Below are 22348 nucleotides of genomic sequence, written 5' to 3' on the forward strand. Positions count from 1 at the left end.
TGTCATATATATTCGTAAAAATACTAAAACAATGATTAAAAAACAACAAACCTTGTCAAGTAAGATGATATATTGAGAACTGACTTCATAACAAAACAAAATTGAAATTGTGAAGAAAACGTTATGGACACCCTGTATATCATTCATTATGCAGCGTCTGCAGTGAGCTTGTTTATCTTTTTCAACACTATTTTGTTCCGTTCTTGACTATCGTGAGGGAATTCACCAATAACCTGACTTCTGTTAGATATCAGTAACTGGCCTTGTTCGAAGCAAAGCAAAAGTACGAGGTGCGGCTAAAATGAAACGGGACTGATGTCACAGATTGCGCAACACAATTAACCATCGGTAATCAACACTTTTGCAGTGTAGCAGCTGTTTTGACACAATATCGCAATTATTTTTCCTCTCGGGATCCATAAGCGAATGTGATAAATTTCTTGTTGAAAAAAAATGCTGTGCAAGGTCTGATTGAGTTTTTTGGCGATAGGGGGTTCAATTGCAGAATGACGATTGAGCAAAGAAGCGTAAGCGTTATATTGAAAAAAAAAATGTCCTTCCCCCTTCCCACAAAAAAAGCTTGGGGGGCTAGCAAGATATATTTAAAATCATCAAATTAAACACTAGTTTACAGCTTTGGGACTAAAAGTCCATTAAGACCAATTCCTTTGAAAAACATAAAAATATTTCATACAAATTCCTTAGTACAAGTTATACAAATAATTGAAAGTGAAAAAAAAGTGCAATAAATAAATAATCAATTATACTAAATGAAGAAAAATATAAAAAGTAGCAACTGAAAAATTTAGTTCAGAATAGCTATTGATACGCAAGGCATATTTTCTCAATTGCTTCAAACGAATCCTCAGAGCTGGAATAGAAACCTAGAGGTTCTACAAGCTATCCTTTTACTTGTTGAAATATTGAATATTTTTAAATACAAAATTTTAATCTACTCCGGGACATTGATTAATATAGGTAACAATGTGTCATCGTGGAACTCCGTAAATAATATTCAACTACTTCACAGGCTCCATAATATCAAAAGTTTGAGAACCAATTTGAACGAGGTGGTGGGCGTCAGATTCAACCTGTGTTACTAACATTTGAATTAAGATGATTGATTGACATGTTGACAACGAATCAGGTGCGATTGAAAGGGCGGGGTTTTTGGCTTTCCATAAGTGTGTGTACCAATATGAAGCTAAGCTAATTTATTCGCCTATTTTACATGAAGTTGTGTAAAGGGACGGAAGTCTATGGGCATGGGTTATATCCACTTGGCAGTCCCCTTTACAGTCCCCGAACTCGTAATAAGGAAAATCGGAATGAAATTATGACCTAACATTACCTGGTACACATACTACGAGTATACCAGGTTTTCTACTCAGTGGGCATAGCTTGTATTGACGAATAGGCATCGTTCGTTTCAGTTTGATTGGCAGTTCCAGTAGTTGAGTCTGTTTGTTGGTTAGAAAGAGCGGAATCTAGCTTGTGAATATTGTGCATTTGATCACTTTTTGCTCCATTCAGCTGACTTATTAAGTTTAAAAATGTAGGGGGTAACGTACTATTTTGTTGAATCGTTGACTCTGTAACGTAGTTTGGCAAATTCAAATTTTGCTGACTCATACTTGGATAATTTTGCTGACTCATGTAATTGTTTTCATGTGTCATGTTCGCAATTTGCTGACTCATATTTTGAAGCAGCATGTTTTGCGAATTCACAGAATCTGGCAACCCTGGTACAGTTTGATGACTCATCATTCCATACGAATTGAATTGATGCGTCGTGTTTGAATCTGCTAAGGAGGAAATCTCAATTGCAGAGTTTTGCTGTGTGACCGTTGGAAAACTAGAATTAGAATCTGTATCCATAGCAACACTCTCATGGTTCATTGCACCCATGTTGCTGCCATCTTGTTGAGGACCTTGCTGACCATTCCTAGAATTTTCAGAGTTTAGTAAGTTGGATAATGACGAATTGACCGCAGAATTCTGCTGACTCGGAAAAGTATTTTGCTGCATCATATTTAAATTTCGCTGACTCATGGCTGCATTTAGCTGATTCGCTCCTGGAACAAGCTGATTCATCATTAAATTTTGCTGAGTAAGGATAGATGAGATTAGCGGATTCTGATTGGACGCTTGTTGGTCTATAGACGACTGTCGACTAATAGTTGAATAATTTTGCGGATTCATCATTGAATTCTTCTGAGTCATGTCTAAATTTTGCAGATTCGTTAGTGAATTTTGCGGAGTCAGTTGAAGATTTTGTCCGATTGAAGAATTTTGTTGCATCTGTGTTAAATTTGGTAAAATTTGCGGAGTCATATTCTGCGGGTTTCTCAAAGATGCAGAGTCATCTGATTGTCCAGCAATCATGCTCAGTAAGTTACTTGGTTGCGGAAACGACTGGTAATTTCCTATTTGAGGATACGGCGGTCTGATTGGTTGTTGAGGCAAATAGGGATATCTGATTGGTTGATTTGTGCCAGTGTTTCGACGAAGCAAAGAGTTGAATGCGGCCTTGATCAGTTGAGATTCATGCTCTTTAGATGTTATCACCTGAATAGAAAACAAAATTGAAATTTTGGAAAACAAAAAGCAGCAACTGGTATCTAGCAATATGTAAGAAGCTAATATTATATGGAAGGAACAGATATCTTTTCGTCGGGATTTTTATGTGAACACACATGTCACATAAACAAACAGCACTTAGAAATATAATATTTTCAGCTGATGCGAACAACTTATGCGCACTTTGTGTGTAATCTCATAAACTTATCATTTATTATGTGAACACGCCTGTCACATAAACAAATAGCAACAACTTATGTGCACTTTGTATTTGATCTCATAAATTTATTTATCAAGAACGCATTGTATGTGAACACACATATCACATAAACAAATAGCACATAGGAATATAATATTTTGAGCTAATGCGAACAACTTATGTGCACTTTGTGTGTGATCTCATAAACTTAGCATTTATTATGTGAACACGCCTGTCACATAAACAAATTGCACACAGAAAAACGCATGATACTTTTAGCTAACGTAAACAACTCACGTGCCAGTTGTGTGTGATCTCATGAACCTATTATTATGAGCACATTTTATGTGAACACACGTCAAACAAACACATCACATGAAGAAAGTATCAGTGATAACCCTAGCTACTGTGAACTACTTGTGTGAACACATATCACATAAATAAATCACATCATTTTACCTGCCCTCCAGGTGTTCTCACAAGGGAGGGGGATTTCCCCTCATCAACTTTATGAGATTTAAGCGCAAATATCCTTCCCGTAGTTGTCCCAATATACATTCCCTTGGTGCCTTGTATCATATAGAACGAATCGCCAGCTGCAACAAGGGGTTTTGCGCTTGGACCTGCAGCTGATTGAGGAAGAGGGATGTCTGAAATAAACAAAGAGAGTAATGATCAAATTGTATTTATACAAGGATACTCGATGGCCGAAATAACCCGATCAATATTGTTGTGCACGGATTTATTCGAGGATCAAAACTTTTTTTGCCATAAGAAAATGGCAATTATTGCATGAACCACCCTGAGGCAGCAAGGAGTTCAGGGATCTTCTTGCACATAACTATCTCCCCAGCATTCGACACTGCGAACTCACGTATGGGGTAATCAGAGGAGCAGTGACCAAGCATATTCTCAACACTTAGCATGGTACAACACACTGCCAAGTCTAATAATTAGTCATATAATAAGCTCTCATTTTCACATGGAAAAAGGCGCTCCCGAAGTATGTGTACCAAGATGTCACGCAACCTGAACCCTAACCTGGTACACATACTATGTTCAGGTTGTGTGACATCTTGGTACACATACTCCTGTAGCGACAAAAAAATATGTAAAAATTTTATGCTAGATACCTGTTGTGGCGATAGTTTTTCGCACATTGATTCCTGCTCTTTGTAGATGAGCAATGATTTGAGAATCTGTAGGGGCCTGTAATAGAAGAAATCATGAAAGCATTTCTTGTGAAAAACTAGGACTCATACAAGTACACTAGTCACAGGGCTGTGGACTCTTGAAAAATCAACAATTGCCGGAATACTGTGGTATAAAAGTCTTCTTTGATAGACTGTTAGAAATGCTTAAAAGACTTTTTGTATTTAAATACCAACTTCTTTTATAATCATTGAACGTCTGAACGCTTAATAAATTGTTAACATATTTACAAAAAAATTCGTTCCGCAAGGACACCATTCAAAATTGGCACTTCTCTGCAAGCCGCACAATTTTTCCTTGTGGGCCACATTTGACACGCAGGCTACATGTTGCACACCCCTGGTTTAAAGTAATCTTTAATGTCATGTAACTTACCGCTGAACCGCCAACTCTCATTGGATATGGCGTCGACTGAATTGGACGGACATTTGCAACAGGTCTGCCACTAGCTGGTGTTGTAGAGCTGCAAATAAAAAATAAAGTGGAATAAACGGAAATTAGATGGAATGTAGCTTACTGTTAGCTAGTTATTTTGAGGTGGGCACTAGACTTCACAAATTCTAAAAAGGAGACATGGATTAAAAAGGTTGAGAACTACTGCTTAAATTTTTGGTTCCACTATTACTAACATTTCATTTCTATTTCGTAGTTTTGAAAAGGAAAAGTTGAGTCGCCGTCAAATTTGTAATTAATCCGTTATTTACGTAATCTCTCGCAGCAGCAATCACTTACCTCTGGGCAAAAATACTTTTTGATCCGGCTTTAGTTTTCCGAGGATATCCAGCAGCTGCGTAGAAACTGACGTAGGAAGGCCGACTGTAGTTTGTTGATGAGGCAGCTCTTTTTTCTTGCTCATACCTAGAATATAGGACAATCGTTAAATACAGGGTTCTTAAACTGGAATCTAGGCCCCATAATGAGCTATGGAATGTTTATAGGGGCCCGCGATCCAAACCTTAACTATATACCATCCGCCAATGACTACACTAATTTGGTAATATTTTTGACTGTAAGCAACACAAGAGCACACAAGTCTTTGGAGGAGGATGGGGGCGTGGGCACAGGCCATGAAAGTTTATGAGGTACTGAAATAGTAGTTGGTGTTAATTGCATTATTACACCAATGATGTCATCACTCACAGATGGCTGAGCATGATCAGTGATGTCATCAGTCACAGATGACTGACCATGAAAAGTGATGTCAACAGTTACAGTAGACTTAGCATGACCAATCAACTGTGAAGAGAAGTGGCCTTGTGATCTTTACAGAGTCTGTGACTTCTTATACAAAGACTTGTATGAAAAAAAATGAATGTCTGAAGTGGGTTATATGGCCCATCAATAAAACGTCGCACATCCTGCTCCAGACCTACCCTTTCTGAGCAGCTCTTTTCTCTGCTTTGGTCAGCCTTGAACCTTTGCAGTCCATGAGAAGGGATTCATGGTGAAATGGCTTCTTTGTGAACCATTGACCGTATGTCTGTAAGAAAATATGGCAAGTTGTAAAATGAGATAGCGATCGGAGACCGCCGACTTATCGATCTTCCAAAAAAAAAATTACTTAATAACTCGCTAATTATACGACATAATTCATGCAAAATTTCGAGCAGATTCATCCTCGCTTTTCGTGAGATATCGCGTAAGATACGAAAGTGTCTAACAGACAGACAGACAAATACCTATCAACATCTTACCGATCGAGATTGATAAGTAATAATCTTAGATGACAGTATATTTGACTTGAGATAGGATTTACCTATTCATCCCGGAAAAGGGAAGTCGATAAGACGGCCTAACCATATAGCGTACCACGGCCTCTTTTGCAATTACCAGCCCATGTCTTCAGGCGGCCTAGTATTAGATCGCGACCCATAGGTTGGGAAACACAGATTTAGACCAGGGGTTTATTGCGAGTATGTTACGTCGCTTACTAAAAATTATATAATTCGAAACACCATTTTTAAACGGATATGATAAAAGGAAGTCTTCCACAATATGTAGTAAATATGGAGTCCCATTTCAAGTGGATGGCCTAAACTTCCGTCAACATCTACTGGGCATGAAGGCACTGGGCTCAATTTTGGCGATGTCATTCTGATCCAAAAGAAAAAAAATATGAAGATATTCACCTTGCAAGCGCTCACTAACGTCATATCACTGCATTCCTTCTCACATTCAGAGAGATCAACAAACGGTCGATCCTCGTCATCGTAGACAAGTAGTTTCGTGATGTCCTGTCGTTCGAGACTCTGAATTGGATTCAATTCGTCGACAACGCGATCTGGAATTAGATCGATGTTATGTTTTTCAATCTTGTTGCATGGTCTATACCTGACGTGGGCAAACTACGACCCGCTGGCCAAATAACTAAAACCAAATTTTGATGTTTTAGCTAAAAATAGCTCAAGAGATTTGTTAAGATTGCGGTTAAATTTAGATTTGGCACGAGGCTTATTGTTTTTCCCTTTTGATTTTGTGAAGATGTAACTATTATTCATAAAATGTAACTTTTAAGTCACACTTACATGGCCCGTCAGTCTAGGTGGGCCAAATTTTTGGCCCCTGCTCGAAAAGCCTGGTCCTGCCCTTGCCCAAGTCTGGTCTACATCAAGAGTGTGCAGACTTCATTACAGGAGAACCAGATACACATAATTGAGCAAAACCGCAGGATTTATTCAAAATAGGCTTTCTAGTAGTTGCAGTATAAGGGGCATCATTATCAGAAACTCGCCCAGGGCAACAAAAAAATTTGACAAGCCCCTGACTACTGGGAATTTTAAAATACAACTATAGCTGCGTGCAGCTTTAACAGGCTTCCCGCGTAAAAAAAACTGAAGACGCGTTTTGCTCACTGGAGCGTGAAAGCGTGATCAGTCATGCATAAAATTTGCATCTTATTGCTAGCTGAGAACTTCTGCACATTTGAGGTGAATTTCAAGTTTGTAGGACCAATTTGAAAAAAAAATAATAAAAATAAATAATAATAATATTAATAATGAATAAATAAATAATAATAATAAAACACAGGAATACAATAGGTTCCCTGCTGACAAGCAGCGGGAAGCCTAATTACAGCCCAAGTATTGAGAAAAAACATGCCAAACCAAAATAAATAAATGTAAATATCCAAAATAAGGAGTGTAAGACTGTTTTTTAATCAACTTCACGGCCTCTCAGAAACTTGTCCCCACCGTTTGAAAAACACAGATCTACAGCCTGAATTAAAAACTCACCAGACATTCCTTGCTTTGAGATTTGCCGATCATAAATTTTCTTTTCCATGGACTGATCGCAAATCAACCTGAAATGAGAGAAATTTAGTTGGATACAAAAAGACAATATTCGTAGGGTAGTATTTTTTGCATATAACAGAGGAGAAAAGGTGATAAGACAGCTGAATATAAGATGAACGATTGCCTCAGGTGATCAGTTACATTCCATCATCATACCATACATCAGTTACATGTATGGTGTGGGAATAATCAGAGTTATAGGTCTGACTCAGTCAGACTGAGGAGGGCATTTGGGGTTACAAGAGGCGTGACCCCCTCCGTCTGATAAACCACAGATCACTTCTGTGGCCACAGAGTCTTCGTTTATCGTGACTCAATTAAAGGCTTCATGAGCCTAAGATTTCTCTTGACACTGAAGAACAGGCCACGATAGAATAAAAGTTGAAAATAACTGATTAAGATCGGGGCTTCCCGAACTGCAAGTTGCGAACCCGCAGAGAGGCACGCAATGAATTTTAGGGGTCGCAAAAAGTACACCAATTTTTCACAAAGTAATATATCTATATTATATCTTTTTTATACATTTGATTCGAAACGCAATCATTATAACTAGTGCAAAACATAAATCTCACGATTTCGATAGAATACTTAGATTGGGAAAAGCACGCTTGCATAACAATGACAACTTTGATTGCAAGACCCGAGAAGCAGTGCGCTTGCATCGCGATGCCGACTAAACAGGATTTGCAAAATATTGAAAGGGGTCGAGAGCTTAAGAGTTTGGGAAGCGCTGATTTAAATGACATAAGTACTATGGGTCTACGTTAATGGTTTTTCGAAGCCCCTTCAACATCGATGGATTTTAGATTAATTTCAATATTAATTCAACATTAACAACTTACCTATATATGAGACATTTCTTTTTCTGTCCATACCGATAAACCCGGCAGACTGCCTGTGCATCATGGCAAGGGTTCCAAGAGATATCGAACACAACAACACGATTTGCTCCGATGAGATTGATGCCAAGACAGCCAGCTCTAAAAGTTTGGAAATAAATTGAGTAAAGTGATAGATTAAGAAAATTTGGCAGTATATTGTTGAACTAAAAATAGACAAATTAATTCATAATTGCTAGCACCCATTGAGAGTTTTGTTGCCACCATTTAGAAACTGTTATTTTGCAGCTTGTGAATCTGTTTTAATAGCCAATATCACAATAACCTTTTTATGTTATAAATTTATTTTGGAGCTCCAGAAGTATGTGCACCAACATGTCGCACAACCTGAACATAGTATGTGTGTACTGGTTATGATTCAGGTTGTGCGACATCTTGGTACATAAACTTCTGGAACACCTTTATTTTCTCCTAAATCTACCCTAGCCTCAAATTCCTTCCTAAAAAAAAACAAGGCTAATTTAGAAGTTGCAAGATTCTGTCTTTATTACATGTATAAATCTTAAAATACATTATGTTCATAAATCTAACATTACTCTGGAGTTGGATTTACATTTTCATGTGCCTGATTTTACCTTACTTTAGGTTTTTAATATTTCAATGCCAGACTGGTATGCAAGCGGCCGTACCAAACTTTCATCTTCCACCCCTTAGGAGGTGTTCAATAGTCCCACAGCACAACATAACAGCAGCTATGGTATCTCTAATGAGGACAAAAGTTCTGACTAGTTACGCTTCAATGAACATTTATTTACCTTGTAGAAAGCAGAAACAAATGAACGGTATTGTTATCTTTTGCATTGAACATCTGGATCATTTTTTCCCGAACAGCAGTGTTGGTGTTGCCGTCCAGTCGAAAGTAGGATTCATTTTTTCGCCATTTCCTAGAAAGAAAACGTTGTTTTGAGACTTTCATTTTTAACAGAAAAAGTGTGCGGTGTGTGTGTACCAGGTTAGCGTTAGGCCATCATTTTGTTCCAATTTTCCTTATTTTGGTTCTATTACGAATTCGAATTCGGGGACTGTCTGTGTTAGCCAGGTGAATATACCCCCTGCCTATAGGTTTCAGTCCCTTTACACAAATTGATGTAAAGTGGGCAAACAAAATTAGTGGTTATACCGAAGTATGTGAACCAAGATGGCGGACACCGGAAAGTAGTATGTGTACCAGGTCAGGGTTAGGCTATAATTTTGTTCCAATTTCCCTTATTTTAGTTCTATTACGAGTTTGGGGACTGTCTGTGTTAGCCAAGTGAATATACCCCCTGCCTTTAGGTTTCAGTCCCTTTACACAACTTGATGTAAAGTGGGTAAACAAAATTAGTGGTACTCCCGAAGTATGTTGTGAATCAAGATGGCGGACACCGGAAAGTAGTATGTGTACCAGGTCAGGGTTAGGCCATAATTTTATTCCAATTTTCCTTTTTATGGTTCTATTACGAGTTCGAGGACTAGCCAAGAGACTCCCGTAGTATTCGTACCTGAAATTCTGGCCTAACCCTAACCCGGTACACATACTACGTTCCGGTGTCTGCCATCTTGGTTGACATACTTCGGGATAACCACTGATTTTGTTTGCCCACTTTACATCGAGTTGTGTAAAGAGACTGAAACCTATGTACACAAGGCATATTTAACTTTGATTTTCAATTTGAACTTTAATTTGGCAATTCAGCTAAAATCAACATACCTTTGCAACTGGGGTGTCCCCGGGGGGTTTGGCACGTTCATTTCATTTAAAAACTCTTCAATCAGCGTCAATGTTGTCAGCGACTGACTAAACACGAGTAATTTATCTCCTGAGGCCACTGAGTGGTGAATTATTTGCATCAAAATCAACATTTTTCCGGACAATTCTAGACGATCAGGAACGTAGTCATGAAGAAGTTCTTTCGCCTGTCAAAGAAAAGGTTTTATATTTATAATATTTTGTATTGCTGTTCATACACAAATATGGTATTAACCAACTTTTTAGGAATCTGTATAAGTTCTGGAAAACAATGTACGGAAATATAACAATTTTTGGGAGCTGTAATTCTTACGGTTTGGCGTTGCCAACTCCTAAATCAAATTTTCCATTATAGGCAGATCAAGTAAGCCGGTGGAAGCGTATTTATATTACGACGCTTGTGTTAGGTTTTTGATCATCCTAGCTATACATCAGTTTTTGTATGAGATGACATCTTCAAAATTTAAAATTGCGCTCTTTGTGGCGGTTTCCCTTTCACAATTCTGCTGCTAAGCTGCAATACGGTACCAGTAGGCTACTTCGACAGATTGCATACCTGTACTACTTCATGTCCATAAATTTGGAACCACTGAGTTGTCTTATTAATGCAAATATGGGTGCTTCCGAAATATTCGTACCAAGATGACGCACAACCTGAACAAAGTATGTGTACCAGGTTAGGGTTATTCAGGTTGTGCGTCATCTTGGTGCGAATACTTCCGGAGCGCCCAAATATGACTCTGAATCCAATTAAAATTTCCAAACCCAACAGCCTAATTAAAACCACATATTTTTCCATTATAACTTTTTAACCCCCGCGCTCTATTACTATGACACCCACATAAAATCTATCGTCGCTTACTAAAAATAATTGCTAAGCTAAGTCTTCCACAATATGTAGTAAATATGGAGTCCCACTTCAAAAGGTAATGAACGGTGGGAATAGGTAGCACCCCAACCTGGTACACATACTACGGGAGTACCGGGTTTTGATCATTCTAGCGATACACATTTATTACTATGACCTCCAAAAAAATTATTTTCAGTCCCACTAAGTACCATGTATAACAATAAATGGCTTGTAAATTTCTGTCATAATCATGTTGGTTAGTGATATTTACAATAAATTAGCATTCTAGCAGAGCTGAATAAAGGTATAACTTGATGTTTATGTGTGTATTGTGGCTCTTCACAGTAATAACATACGAAATGCGGCTCTTGGTCTCTGACTGGTTGGCCCCGATATAAAATTTGATTCAGTACATACACATACAATGGGCAAACCGCGGCATGGAGTTTTTATGCAGCTCTTATCGCTGGCAATAATTATATATTATCTAAATTTAACTAAGAGAAACTGTAGCGTAACAGTTTTTTTTTTAATTCTTTAAGCGGTTGAAGAATATATACTTTGCAATATTGTTATTATAAGTTTGTGTAAAGTTCTTTTCAGTTCACAGTAATCTAATATTAATAATTCCAACATCACATATCACATATTTCTGACTTGCTGCATGCGGCTCTCATATTAAAAAATTTTGCCCACCGGAACATCCACTCTTACCCATTCATAATTAATTCCTTTGTCCTTTTCTTCCGATCCGAAAGGATTAAAACCGACGGATTGAACAAGTTTTCCGTTTTCTGCAGGATTTGTTGATGAGGTTGTTGTGGCGGTGGTGGTTGGAGTCGACCTGGAACAAATATCCGACAGCAAAATGTTGCTGGATATTAAAATGTGTTTTAAAGAAATGTAAAAGCTAGCTATACCGACATCGAACGTTTTATTTTTCTACCAATCGTAGATTTATGGATACTCCCATGGTATGTGTACCAGGTTAGGGTTAGGACATAAATTTATTCCGATTTTCCTTATTTCAATTCTATTACTAGTTCGAAGACTGTCTGTGTTAGCCAAGTGAAAATACCCCCTACCCATAGGTTCCAGTCCCTTTACACAACTTGAAAATACATACTTCTGGAGCGCCAAAAATCTCCAAATTAATCACCTTATATCTTTTTTCTGTCGCCTTTTCTTCGACAAAACTCCGTCTAAAATTGCATCAGGTAGGTCAAGGTCGTTATCCAGTAAACTATCGTTGTTCTGTTGCTGCTCTTCGATTGTCTTACGAACCACAGTGCGGTACAAGACATCAGGGTGGTTCCAAATCTAAAAAGTATAAGTTAAGTATAAGTACCAAAAAAATGCCAAAATATCACAAAAAAATAATTTCGGAAGGACTTTTGAACTACTCAATACAGCTGTTTGATTCTTAAAGTCGGCCTGTTCATACTAATCCACTAGGAATTTTGTACCAAGAAAAAGGAAATTTTGAGGGATGTCTTATATTTTCATCTACAAAAAAACAAAATTACAAAGTAGAGAATTACGAGATTTTTAAATATATAAATTATGAAGACTGGTATCCATTTACTTATAAATAACAAAAAAGATTTCATGCTATCGATTAGGTCTTATTTTAAGGAGAGCTTATATTAAAATTATTTTGAAATTCAGGATTTTCAGATTAGGTCAGACTAGCTTTCATTTTAAGGCTTGGTTTTTATTTTGGCGCTCTGAAGTATGAATACCAATCAATTTGTGTAAAGGAACTGAAACCGATGGACAGGGGATATATTCGCTTGGCTAAGACAGACAGTCACCGAACTCTTAAAAGAACTAAAATAAGAAAAATCGGAATCTAACCTGGCACACACACTTCGGGAGTACCCTTATTTTTGGGGAAAGACAGTATTTAAACCAATCGGCAAAATATAACATTCACTTATCACAGCTTACCTTACAACATATGGAGAAAGCTTTGATTGGATTGAGAGAACTACACCAACTGCCTGATCCACTCTCTTTCTGCATCTTGATGAAGTGATTGTACAGTTTCTTTTGCCAGGGAGAAAACCGGATCATTAAGACGTATTCTTCTTTCGGTGGAAGAGAATCTTTGAGAACTACATGAGACCTGGAGAGCAAAGGTGTATATAAAACATGAGGTCTACTGAAGTGAACGACATACCGTTAGGTGAAATGAACGCTGTAACTGCTTAAATAATGTCAAACGTAAATATGATGTGAAATTTTGATGTAACTAAAAAAGTCTGTATAGCGCAGAAAAAAAAATCTTGAAACAGGCGTTTAGTTCAAATCAAACCTAGTCAATTTTCAACTAATCAGGTATGTACAGTTCAGCGTATTGTGTTCGCGCAAGACGAACTCTAATTTAGAAAACAATGATGATTTGGATTATATTTTCACACCACGTATTTGCTTGGCGCTATTTAAGCAGTTATAGTGTACTTGGCAAGACCCAAAATGTAATAAAAAATTTACTTGAAACCACATTACGAATTCTATGTCGTATTTTAATTTTCTAAGTTTTGAATTCTGTTTTAGAGGAATTCTTCCACTTCAGTATTGACTACCCATTTTATTACACTTCAGGTGAGCTGGACATAGGATTTGAACCATTGGAATAGGGATCATCGCAACAATGATTGGTACTTCTGAAGTATGTGAAACAAGATGGCGGACACCGGAGCATAGTATGTGTACCAGGTTAGGGTTAGGCCAGAATTTCAGGTACAATTACTACGGGAGTCACTCGGCTAGTCCCGAACTCGTATTTAAACAGAAATAAGGAAAATTGGAATAAAATTATGGCCTAACCTGGTACACATACCACTGTCGGCCATCTTGGTTCTCATACTTCGAGAGTATCCAATAATTTAGCCAAATATCCTTCCACTCTGTGTTCAAAGTAATATATCACATCAATAATACTAAAACGAGAATATCGGTCAGAGACCAAAGACTTATCGATCAAAAGTTAGGGGATCCCCCAAAACAGCGCTCTTACTCCATAGTGACACCTTGTGTCCCATCACTAATTAATTAATAACTCGCTAATTATACAACATAATTCGCCCAAAATCAATAGGCTTTTGGTCCGAGATAAGATGAATGCACATGCAAAATCTGGAGCAGATTCAATCTCGCTTTCGTGAGATATCGCGTGCATCCAACAGACAGACAAACAGACATACAGACAAATACCTATCAACATACTTACTGATTAAAATCGATAAGTAACAATCACCCACCTTCTTTGAACGAACCCTTTGAGTAACGAATGAAGGACGTGCGACCTGAATCTCATTAACCTGATGTCAGATTCGTTACTGTCTGCACATTGTCCGTTACAAATCGGCCGCTCAAACATATTCGAGAATTCTTGCTTTGTCCCGAGAAAATTTGGACGAACGAAATCCACCATGCACCAGTACTCTAATAGGTTGTTCTGAAACAGAGTAGAACAGCTGGTTAGAAATTGAAGAAATCTTTCAGATAATGGTTCTCAGCCTTTTTTGAACAATATTAGGATAGGATTTACATATTTCTCCCAGTAAAAAGAAAAGCTGATAAGACGGCTCAATCATATGGCAAACCGTGAACTCTCGTCTTGTTACCAGTTCATGTCAGGTATGGTATGGGATTAGTTAGCCAGAGATTTGTTTTCAGAAGCATGGACTTGAGTGAAAAAACATAATAAATATTGTTTCCTTCCCATAAAAAGCAAAAATTCCTCGTTTGGAATAGGCTGCTTTAAACAGGGTCACTGACAGGATTGCAATGCTAGGGGAATTCATAACAGACCCCAACTCAAGGTTGGAAGAAAATTCGTCTCCAGCTCCCAGCTGAAGAATATTACAACTTTGTCCACAGCTTTCGATTATCAGAAAACTGAATTGTGACCATAAATTATGCTCATGAAATTATGAAAGTGTTCGTATTCCATCGAAAAAAAAATAGCACAAAATTTGAGTGACATTTTAGGTCGTAATGGACTCCGTACAAATGTGAAAAAACATAGACTTCTAGTAATAATCCTGAGCAAATAAAATTTGCAATCAATTGCCGAGGAAACCCACAAACAACAATCCAGCGTAGCAATCTACATTGGGGGTGGAGCGAATTACAGCTCACCGAAGTGTTTTATCTTGCCCACTCATGCCTTTACAAATCACGACTATAGCATTTATGGATATAAATATCAATGAAAATAACGAATCGTCAGCTAAAATACAAACCGTAATTCCCCACGGGTGCTCCTGAAGTATGCGAACCAAGATGGCGGACATCGAAACGTAGCATGGGTAACAGGTTAGGGTTAGGCCATAATTTTATTCCATTTTCCCTTATTTTAGTCCTACTATGAGTTCGAAGACTAGCCAAGTGCCTCTCGTAGTATTTGAACCTAAAAATATGGCCTAACCCTACCTAACCTAGTACACATATTACATTCCGATGTCCGCCATCTTGGTTCGCATACTTCAGGAGCCCCTCCCCACGTATTATCTGCACCTGAATATAATGTGCCACTTGGTTGGTACACTAGCTGTTATTCTAGTTAATTGTAAATAAACTATTTTTAACCAATAGTTTCAAATGGGTTTTGAGCATCTGGCCAGGTAACCGGTAACCGGCCCACCCCTGATACAAACATTGCATATAAAAATCTAAAATAAACAACCAATACCAACCTGAAGTGGGTACCCAGTCAATACTATTCTTCTCCTAGTGGCGATTTGTTTCAATGCTTGAGAAATACTGGCGTGGCTGTTCTTAATACGATGACCTTCATCGCAGACTATCAAGTCAGGTCCTGGCTTCACAAGGTTCTCATAAATTTCTGTCACAAATTATGTTACAAGTTTAGAAACTTGGTAAGTGTTTTATTAAAATTTCTGACTATTAGAAGATAGTTAACATATTTCATAGCATGCAACTTACTATAGGATGGGATTTATCTCGGAGGAGAGGAGAGACGCTAAGACGACTTAATCATATGACAAACCACGGCGTCTTGTCTGGTTATCAGTCCATGTCGAGTATGGGATTTTTTAACCAGTAAATCGTTTGATATGATATCCACGATGTTTGAATTTGTCACATAGCAACAAGAAAGGTCCAAATGAGAAGAAAGACTATAGATCTTGCCTATAAATTGGTTGAATTTGTTTAAAGTACTTTGGATTTGACATTAAAATCAAATAGGGACGATGGGTGGGAAAAGAAAAAGTTGAACGACACAACAGCTTAGTTTAAAAAATATATCACAGCAAACTTTACTGAAATATTCATTTAACCCCCTGGTGTTATATAAAGTGTTATGTTATATATCTCAAACTTTTGGTGTTACGGATCCTGTAAAGAGGCCATTTACAGAGCCTCACAATAAGCGTATAAAAATAAATGTATTGTTACCCCGCAACACTTCGAGAATCTAAGATGTATTCTACGGATCACACTAGAAATATTTATTCCTTCTCATAACCACAAATCAAAAACATGCCTGAAGTTAATTCCGCAATCCTATCTTCTTCATCAAGGTCTATCGTTTCAATTACGTCACCTAATGGTCGGTTCTTCGTCTTTTTTCGCCGTCTTCGTCTCAGTTTTTGATTTGTCAGTAACCTGAGATTGGAAAGATAATAAAAGATTGATCTCTTTGAAAATATAAAACACCAAAGCGGAAAATTGTTATGTTCCTATTCAAATCGAGAAAATAACAGATCCTATACGCGTAAAAATGTTATGTTCCCATTCAAATGGATAAATGAAAAATTCCATAAGCGCGAAATAATAAATTCCATAAGTGCAAAATTGTTATGTTTCCATTCAAGTTGGGAAAATAATAGATCCCATATACGTAAAAATGTATGTTCCCATTCAACTGAAAAAATAAAAAATTCCATGTGTGCGAAAATGTTATGTTCCCATTCAACTTGGGAAAATAATAAATTCGATCAGCGCAAAAATGTTATGTTCCCATTTCAAGTTGGGAAAATAATAAATCCCATATGCATAAAAATGTTATGTTCCCAATCAACTGGAAAAATGAAAAATTCCATAAGCACAAAAATGTTATGTTTCCATTCGAATTGGGAAAATAATGAATACCAAGAGCACAAAAATATCATGCCGTCATTCAACTCGAGAAAATAATAGATCCCATATGTTCCCATTCAACTTGGAAAAAAAGCGCTGAGTTGTTATAATCCCAATTAACTTGGGAAAATAATGAATTCCATGAGCGCAAAAATGCTATGTTCCCATTTAACTTAGGAAAATAATAAATTCCATAAGCGAAAAAATTGTATGTTCCCATTCGACCTGGGAAAATAATAAATCCCATACGCATAAAAATGTTATGTTCCCATTCAACTTGGGGAAATAATAAATTCCATACACAAAAATGTTATGTTCCCATTCACCTTAGGAAAATATTAAATTCCACAAGCATAAAAATGTTATGTTTCCAAAGCACAAAATGGTATGTTGCCATTCAGCTTAGGAGAATAAAAATATTGTGCTGCCATCCAAAAAATATCAAATACTAAATCTCAAAATTGTTATGCTCCCATTCATCTTAGTAAAAAAAATAAATAGCATAAGTGCAAACAGTTATATTCCCTTTCAACTTAGAAAAATAATAAGCACAATAATGCCATGTTCCCATATACCAAAAGCGCAAAAATGTTATGTTCCCATTCAACTCACAATATGGGAATACCAAATACTCTTTAGAACTTATGAGAATGAATAATTACCTGAACATTTCATATCCCATCAACAAAACACCTCCCTCCGCTCTCCATGATGATATTACTTGCGCTCTGAAAAAATGGATGAAAATATATTTGATTTAAAAACAGTGATCTATTGCAGATTGGGGAAGGTTTTTAAACCAGGGGCCAAAAATTTTGCCCGACTATTTTGTCGGGCCATGTATGTGTGACGAAAAAAGTTACATTTAATGAACAATATTTGCAGTGTTAAAACAAATTTCTCGAGTTATTTCCTAGCTAAAACATCAAAATTCGGTTTTATTCGGTTGTGGCAGCATCAGGCGGGCCAGATTGCATTACCAAACGAGCCGATCATGTCCAATCTATGGGCAATGATATTGCAAGTGGATGCCTTAAACTATATAGCTTTTACCATGCCCAGCGGTTGCATGCAAGTGTTCATTATCTGTATAAGGTAGTATAAAAATATAAGGATGAAGAAGGCAGTAAGTCACCCTACTTTTAGAGGTCTGAAAATACCCATAACATTATCATTTTAAAACAAATTTAAAGAAAAATGAAGAACTGCTTTGTTTCATCGCTTGTGGATGGCACTTTCATCTATGCCTTGCAAGCTTAAAAAGCGAAAATCTTCCCAATTACATATATATTGTTCGACTTCTTTTTATTCAACTTGTATCAAAATTAGACTTTTCTCACTTGTGTAGCTGCTGGTTCCCGAAAGTTTTTTTTTGTAACGGATTTGGTTTTTGGACATTAATCTTTTTAAGTTTATATATTGTTCGATTTATTTCTATTCTACCAGCATCAAAGATAGACTTCCAATACGGGTGTCGCTGCTCGGTAACCAGCATTAGTTTTTTCCTGTCACCCTCCAGTGTGAAATGCCATTTTCATTTTTTTTCTTAGTTTTTCTTTGCATCAAGTGTATAATGTCTAAACGGTACTCCCGAAGCATGTGAACCAAGATGGCGAACACATAGTGTATATACCAGATATAACAGTGAGTATACCAGATTAGGGTTAGGCCATAATTTTATGCCAATTTTCCTTATTTTAGTTTTATTACGAGTTCGGGGACTAGCCTTGTGACTCACTAGTATTTGTACCTGAAATTATGGTCAAACCCTAATCTGGTATACACACTATGTTCCGGTGTCCGACATCTTGGTTCACATACTATGGGAGTACGGGTACCTTAAAAACTACTGACTGAAAGTATAATTCACAATGTTCCAACATTATTCACCTGACTTCCGTTGTCTTATGAATCTCAGAAAGCAGTCGAACTTTGAATTGTCTTCTTTTTGAATTGTCGTCTCCAACGCCATCTTGCATAGATGAACTAGTATTGTTAGTTTTTGCCATTGGAAGCCACATTTCAAATTCAGCAACCCAGTTTAAAAGAGTGTTCACCTTAAAATATAAAATACCAATATATTGCATATTTTCCTCTTTAGAAGTAAACCAATAGTGTGAAGTGAACACTGGATAGGGTGACAGTGTGTGCAAGTATTTCTTGGAAATTAATAAATGAAAAGTCGATTTTCAAAGGTGGCGAGAATTTTTTTCACCAGTATAAGGCATAACATTGATCACTTGTGATGAATGACTGATTTAAAAGAGCCACGCTCAGAGTAAAATCCCGGTCTTTTCAAACCAGGGGTGTATCACATGTGTGGGGGTTAAGAGTCTGATTCCCCCTCCCCCCCTTTTGGGGTGTTTGGAGCTCACTGGTTCTCAACCAATGGGCCATGGAAGGATTTTGAGGTGGGCCGCAATACTAGTAAAAATTGCTAGTTTTATTTACATCACAATAGTTAGTTTTGATCGTAGCAGCAATGAATGACAATGCTGTTTTCTGCTACAGAGTGGTAAATCCCATTCTAATTATGAACGTTAAAGTGTCCATTTTCGCAGAAACATCTTGCTTTTTCTTTTGCAATAAAAAGTTAATGAGCCACATAAATTTGTGTGCAACAAAAATGGGCCATGAAGAAAAAAAGGTTGAGAACCACTGCATCTAGCTGTTACGGTCTTCACGATCTAACAATAAGAAATTTCAGATTTGACTAAACATAGAATGAAACCGTGAGTAAAGATTTCCATTCTCCCCAAAAAATAGTGAATCCATGGAACGTTAAATATCGATGGCTGTTTAGATAGATTAGATTAGAGCTTTGTTTTAAGACAGGGTTTCCCAAACTGGGATCCGCTGATGGCACAGGGGTCCGCAGCAATATAAAAAAAGAGTATGCTCGATATTTAATTATTGATTTTAATTCATAAGGATTGAGCGTTGCGGATATATTATATCCATTGCTGTCAGAAAAGGCAATTAAAATTTTATTGCTTTTTGCAACGACCTACGTGTGCGAGGCATCATATTCTGCTCTTACCAATATGATGACAAAATACAGGTTGAGACTTGCAATAGAGTTGGACCTACGAGATAGATGGGTTGTCACTAATTGCTCCGAGGATTGATAAACTGTGCTGTGAAAAGCAATCTCATTCATCACATTAACCCTTTCCGTGCGGTGGGCACGTATACGTACCAACGACAAAGGTCGCTAGATTGCGGCGGGTACGTTGATGTACTCCACTGTTTTATTTAGCAATCGGTCGCAAACTGTTGGTCTAGTTTTTCCGGGTTTTAGTTTATTGATAAGAAGTCTTCTTCAAGATTAACATAAGCGACGGTAAATCTCGCTTTCGTTTACGACGGGAATTTTATTTGCGGCGGAACGAGGGAGTGTTTTTGAAATTTATGCAAATTTCGGTGTTTTTTGGGTGGTAATAGAAGACATATTATCCCTTCCATCTACCAAAGTATTTTGAGTTAGATCACGAAATTGCTACAGCAATATTATGCTATTGTTTGCCAACCACGAAGCGGTAACAGTAAAGGATTTAGCGAATATTTCTATTTTTTATCACGGTTTGAAGTTTCAACTCCCAAGAAAAAAAAATGCCTTTTTTCTATCCGGTTTGTGACTCAGACCACCACTTTTGAAAAAACTTTTTTTTTTAATCGCCAATTGCAAGCTCTTTAAATAAGCTTTCCAACGTGCCGTCAGTGGGCAGCAGAGGATCATTAATTTTTCGTTAGTCGATCGATTAGTTGTGGGGGTACAAATGCATAAAATCGGCGTAGCAAATACGATTATTTAATAAAAAAAAAAAATCGCCTGGAAAGGGTTAATGTGTCGTTTGTGTTGTAAACAAAACATTATCCTCCTCGTTGGTTAGGCACAAAAATTGATAAGGCATAGGATGGGGGTCCATCAAAAATAAAATTCACAAACAGGAGTCCGCGCAGGGGTCAAAAAATTTGGGAACCACAGTTTCAAGATAAAGACATAAAAAAGCAAGCAAACTTACCGGTACAACACAAAGTGCCGTTTTAGCACCAGTGTATCTCAGAAACACATCGATGAAGGCAATCACTTGCAATGTTTTCCCTAGCCCCATCGAGTGTGCAAGTATGCATCCGAAGCCGCTGCTTTTCTTGTAATGCTCCAGTGATTCTATAATGTTATCAAACATGAATCGAATTCCACCGATCTGTAAGATAAAATATAAGAATATAGGTTAAGAAATGATAATAGGGGGACAACAAACTATAATTTGCAAGATGGAAGATAGGTAAGAAGATAAAAAAAAAATAACTGTAGACTGTAGTGTTATATATAAGCCCTAGCAGTAACATAGCCAAGACTATCGATTTGTAAGATGAGAGATAAGGGAATGACAAATGATAATCTGTATTGCTTTGAATAATCTTCAGAGGTAGCACTGGCAAGATTACTTATTTCTAAGATACACAACAACAAATACCTGGTGGGGTTTAACAGCTTTTGCAAGACGGGAGGCTAAAAATATCTCTGGCTCATCTGGTGGTCGGTTTTTATTCACAAGAACGCGTCCCTCATGGTCGGGTTGATTCATGGCATCATTGACGTGCATTCCGCTGAAAGAAATAACAAGAGAAAATTAGTCCAGTGTTTAAAGCTAATATGAGCAAACTGCAGCCTGTTGGCCCAACTTGACACACCTGATGCTGCCACAACCAAACTAAAATCAAGTTTTGATGTTTTAGCTAAAAAATATATCTCAAGGAATTTGTTGAGATTGCGATTGAATTTAGTTTTGGCACGAGGCTTATTGTTTTACACTTTTGCTTTTGTAACACTGCAAATATTGTTCATAAAATGTAACTTTATACGTCACACTTACATAGCCTGCCAGATCAGGTGGAAAAAAATAATTGGCCCCTGGCCCGAATTAATGATATTGAGGGGTTGACAAAAACGGCACGCTTTCGAAGTGTGTGGGGTTAGCGTGCTGAAGAATTTTGGGGTCAGTGGTTCTCAACATAGGCCCGGCCCGCAAGGGGGCCACTGAGGGGCCGCAATGCTATAGCCAGGACTGATTTAACTTTTCCTTTACAGGGAAACTCCTCATTCTTCCATTCTTAGTCGTACTTCAGCGTCTCCAGGTCATAAATTAGTCACCCAATTGGCGACAAAGAAACGAACAGGCCTTGTGCCAGTCTGACCCCCAAAATCACCCCCTGGGTGCGCCCCTGGTATAAAACACCCACACAAACCTGTTATTGACATCTGGGTCCTCTACGATTTCATTATCATCAGTTCCAGTGAAAATAACTTCATCAGAACTTTCACTGCCTGAGCTGATATTGATTGTTTCTGATCGTTTCATGGCGGACTTTTTCTTTGGAGATTCATCGCTACTGCTTCCACTACTTATGCAGATCACATCGGATGAGTTTTGGGCTGAAAAGAGGAAAATATAATTAATTTTCTTC

The 22348-nt window shown here is 37.4% G+C and overlaps 1 protein-coding gene across 2 annotated transcripts in view; it reads right to left on the reverse strand.

Moving 5' to 3' along the window:
• Nucleotides 1-372: 372 nt before the first annotated feature.
• Nucleotides 373-22348, reverse strand: part of LOC120340107 (helicase ARIP4-like) — a 46462-nt gene continuing 24486 nt past the window's right edge. Inside the window, exons 7-28 of one of the 2 annotated variants that reach the window (XM_078115812.1) lie at nucleotides 22130-22316; nucleotides 21358-21490; nucleotides 20902-21084; nucleotides 18767-18933; nucleotides 17539-17604; nucleotides 16281-16402; nucleotides 15469-15617; nucleotides 14029-14225; nucleotides 12713-12890; nucleotides 11922-12082; nucleotides 11477-11606; nucleotides 9874-10079; nucleotides 8939-9067; nucleotides 8127-8264; nucleotides 7225-7292; nucleotides 6121-6272; nucleotides 5365-5471; nucleotides 4724-4849; nucleotides 4367-4454; nucleotides 3913-3988; nucleotides 3239-3429; nucleotides 373-2568 (exon numbers count right to left, since the gene is read on the reverse strand). In XM_078115812.1, coding sequence (XP_077971938.1) covers nucleotides 1384-2568; nucleotides 3239-3429; nucleotides 3913-3988; nucleotides 4367-4454; nucleotides 4724-4849; nucleotides 5365-5471; nucleotides 6121-6272; nucleotides 7225-7292; nucleotides 8127-8264; nucleotides 8939-9067; nucleotides 9874-10079; nucleotides 11477-11606; nucleotides 11922-12082; nucleotides 12713-12890; nucleotides 14029-14225; nucleotides 15469-15617; nucleotides 16281-16402; nucleotides 17539-17604; nucleotides 18767-18933; nucleotides 20902-21084; nucleotides 21358-21490; nucleotides 22130-22316 — 4139 coding nt within the window. In that variant the 3' untranslated portion in view covers nucleotides 373-1383. Of the gene's footprint in view, nucleotides 2569-3238; nucleotides 3430-3912; nucleotides 3989-4366; nucleotides 4455-4723; nucleotides 4850-5364; nucleotides 5472-6120; nucleotides 6273-7224; nucleotides 7293-8126; nucleotides 8265-8938; nucleotides 9068-9873; nucleotides 10080-11476; nucleotides 11637-11921; nucleotides 12083-12712; nucleotides 12891-14028; nucleotides 14226-15468; nucleotides 15618-16280; nucleotides 16403-17538; nucleotides 17605-18766; nucleotides 18934-20901; nucleotides 21085-21357; nucleotides 21491-22129; nucleotides 22317-22348 lie in introns of both variants that reach the window. The other variant, XM_078115811.1, reaches the window with a different exon arrangement.

Source organism: Styela clava, chromosome 9 (assembly GCF_964204865.1).
Source record: "Styela clava chromosome 9, kaStyClav1.hap1.2, whole genome shotgun sequence".
In the NCBI taxonomy this organism is placed as follows: Eukaryota; Metazoa; Chordata; class Ascidiacea; order Stolidobranchia; family Styelidae; genus Styela; species Styela clava.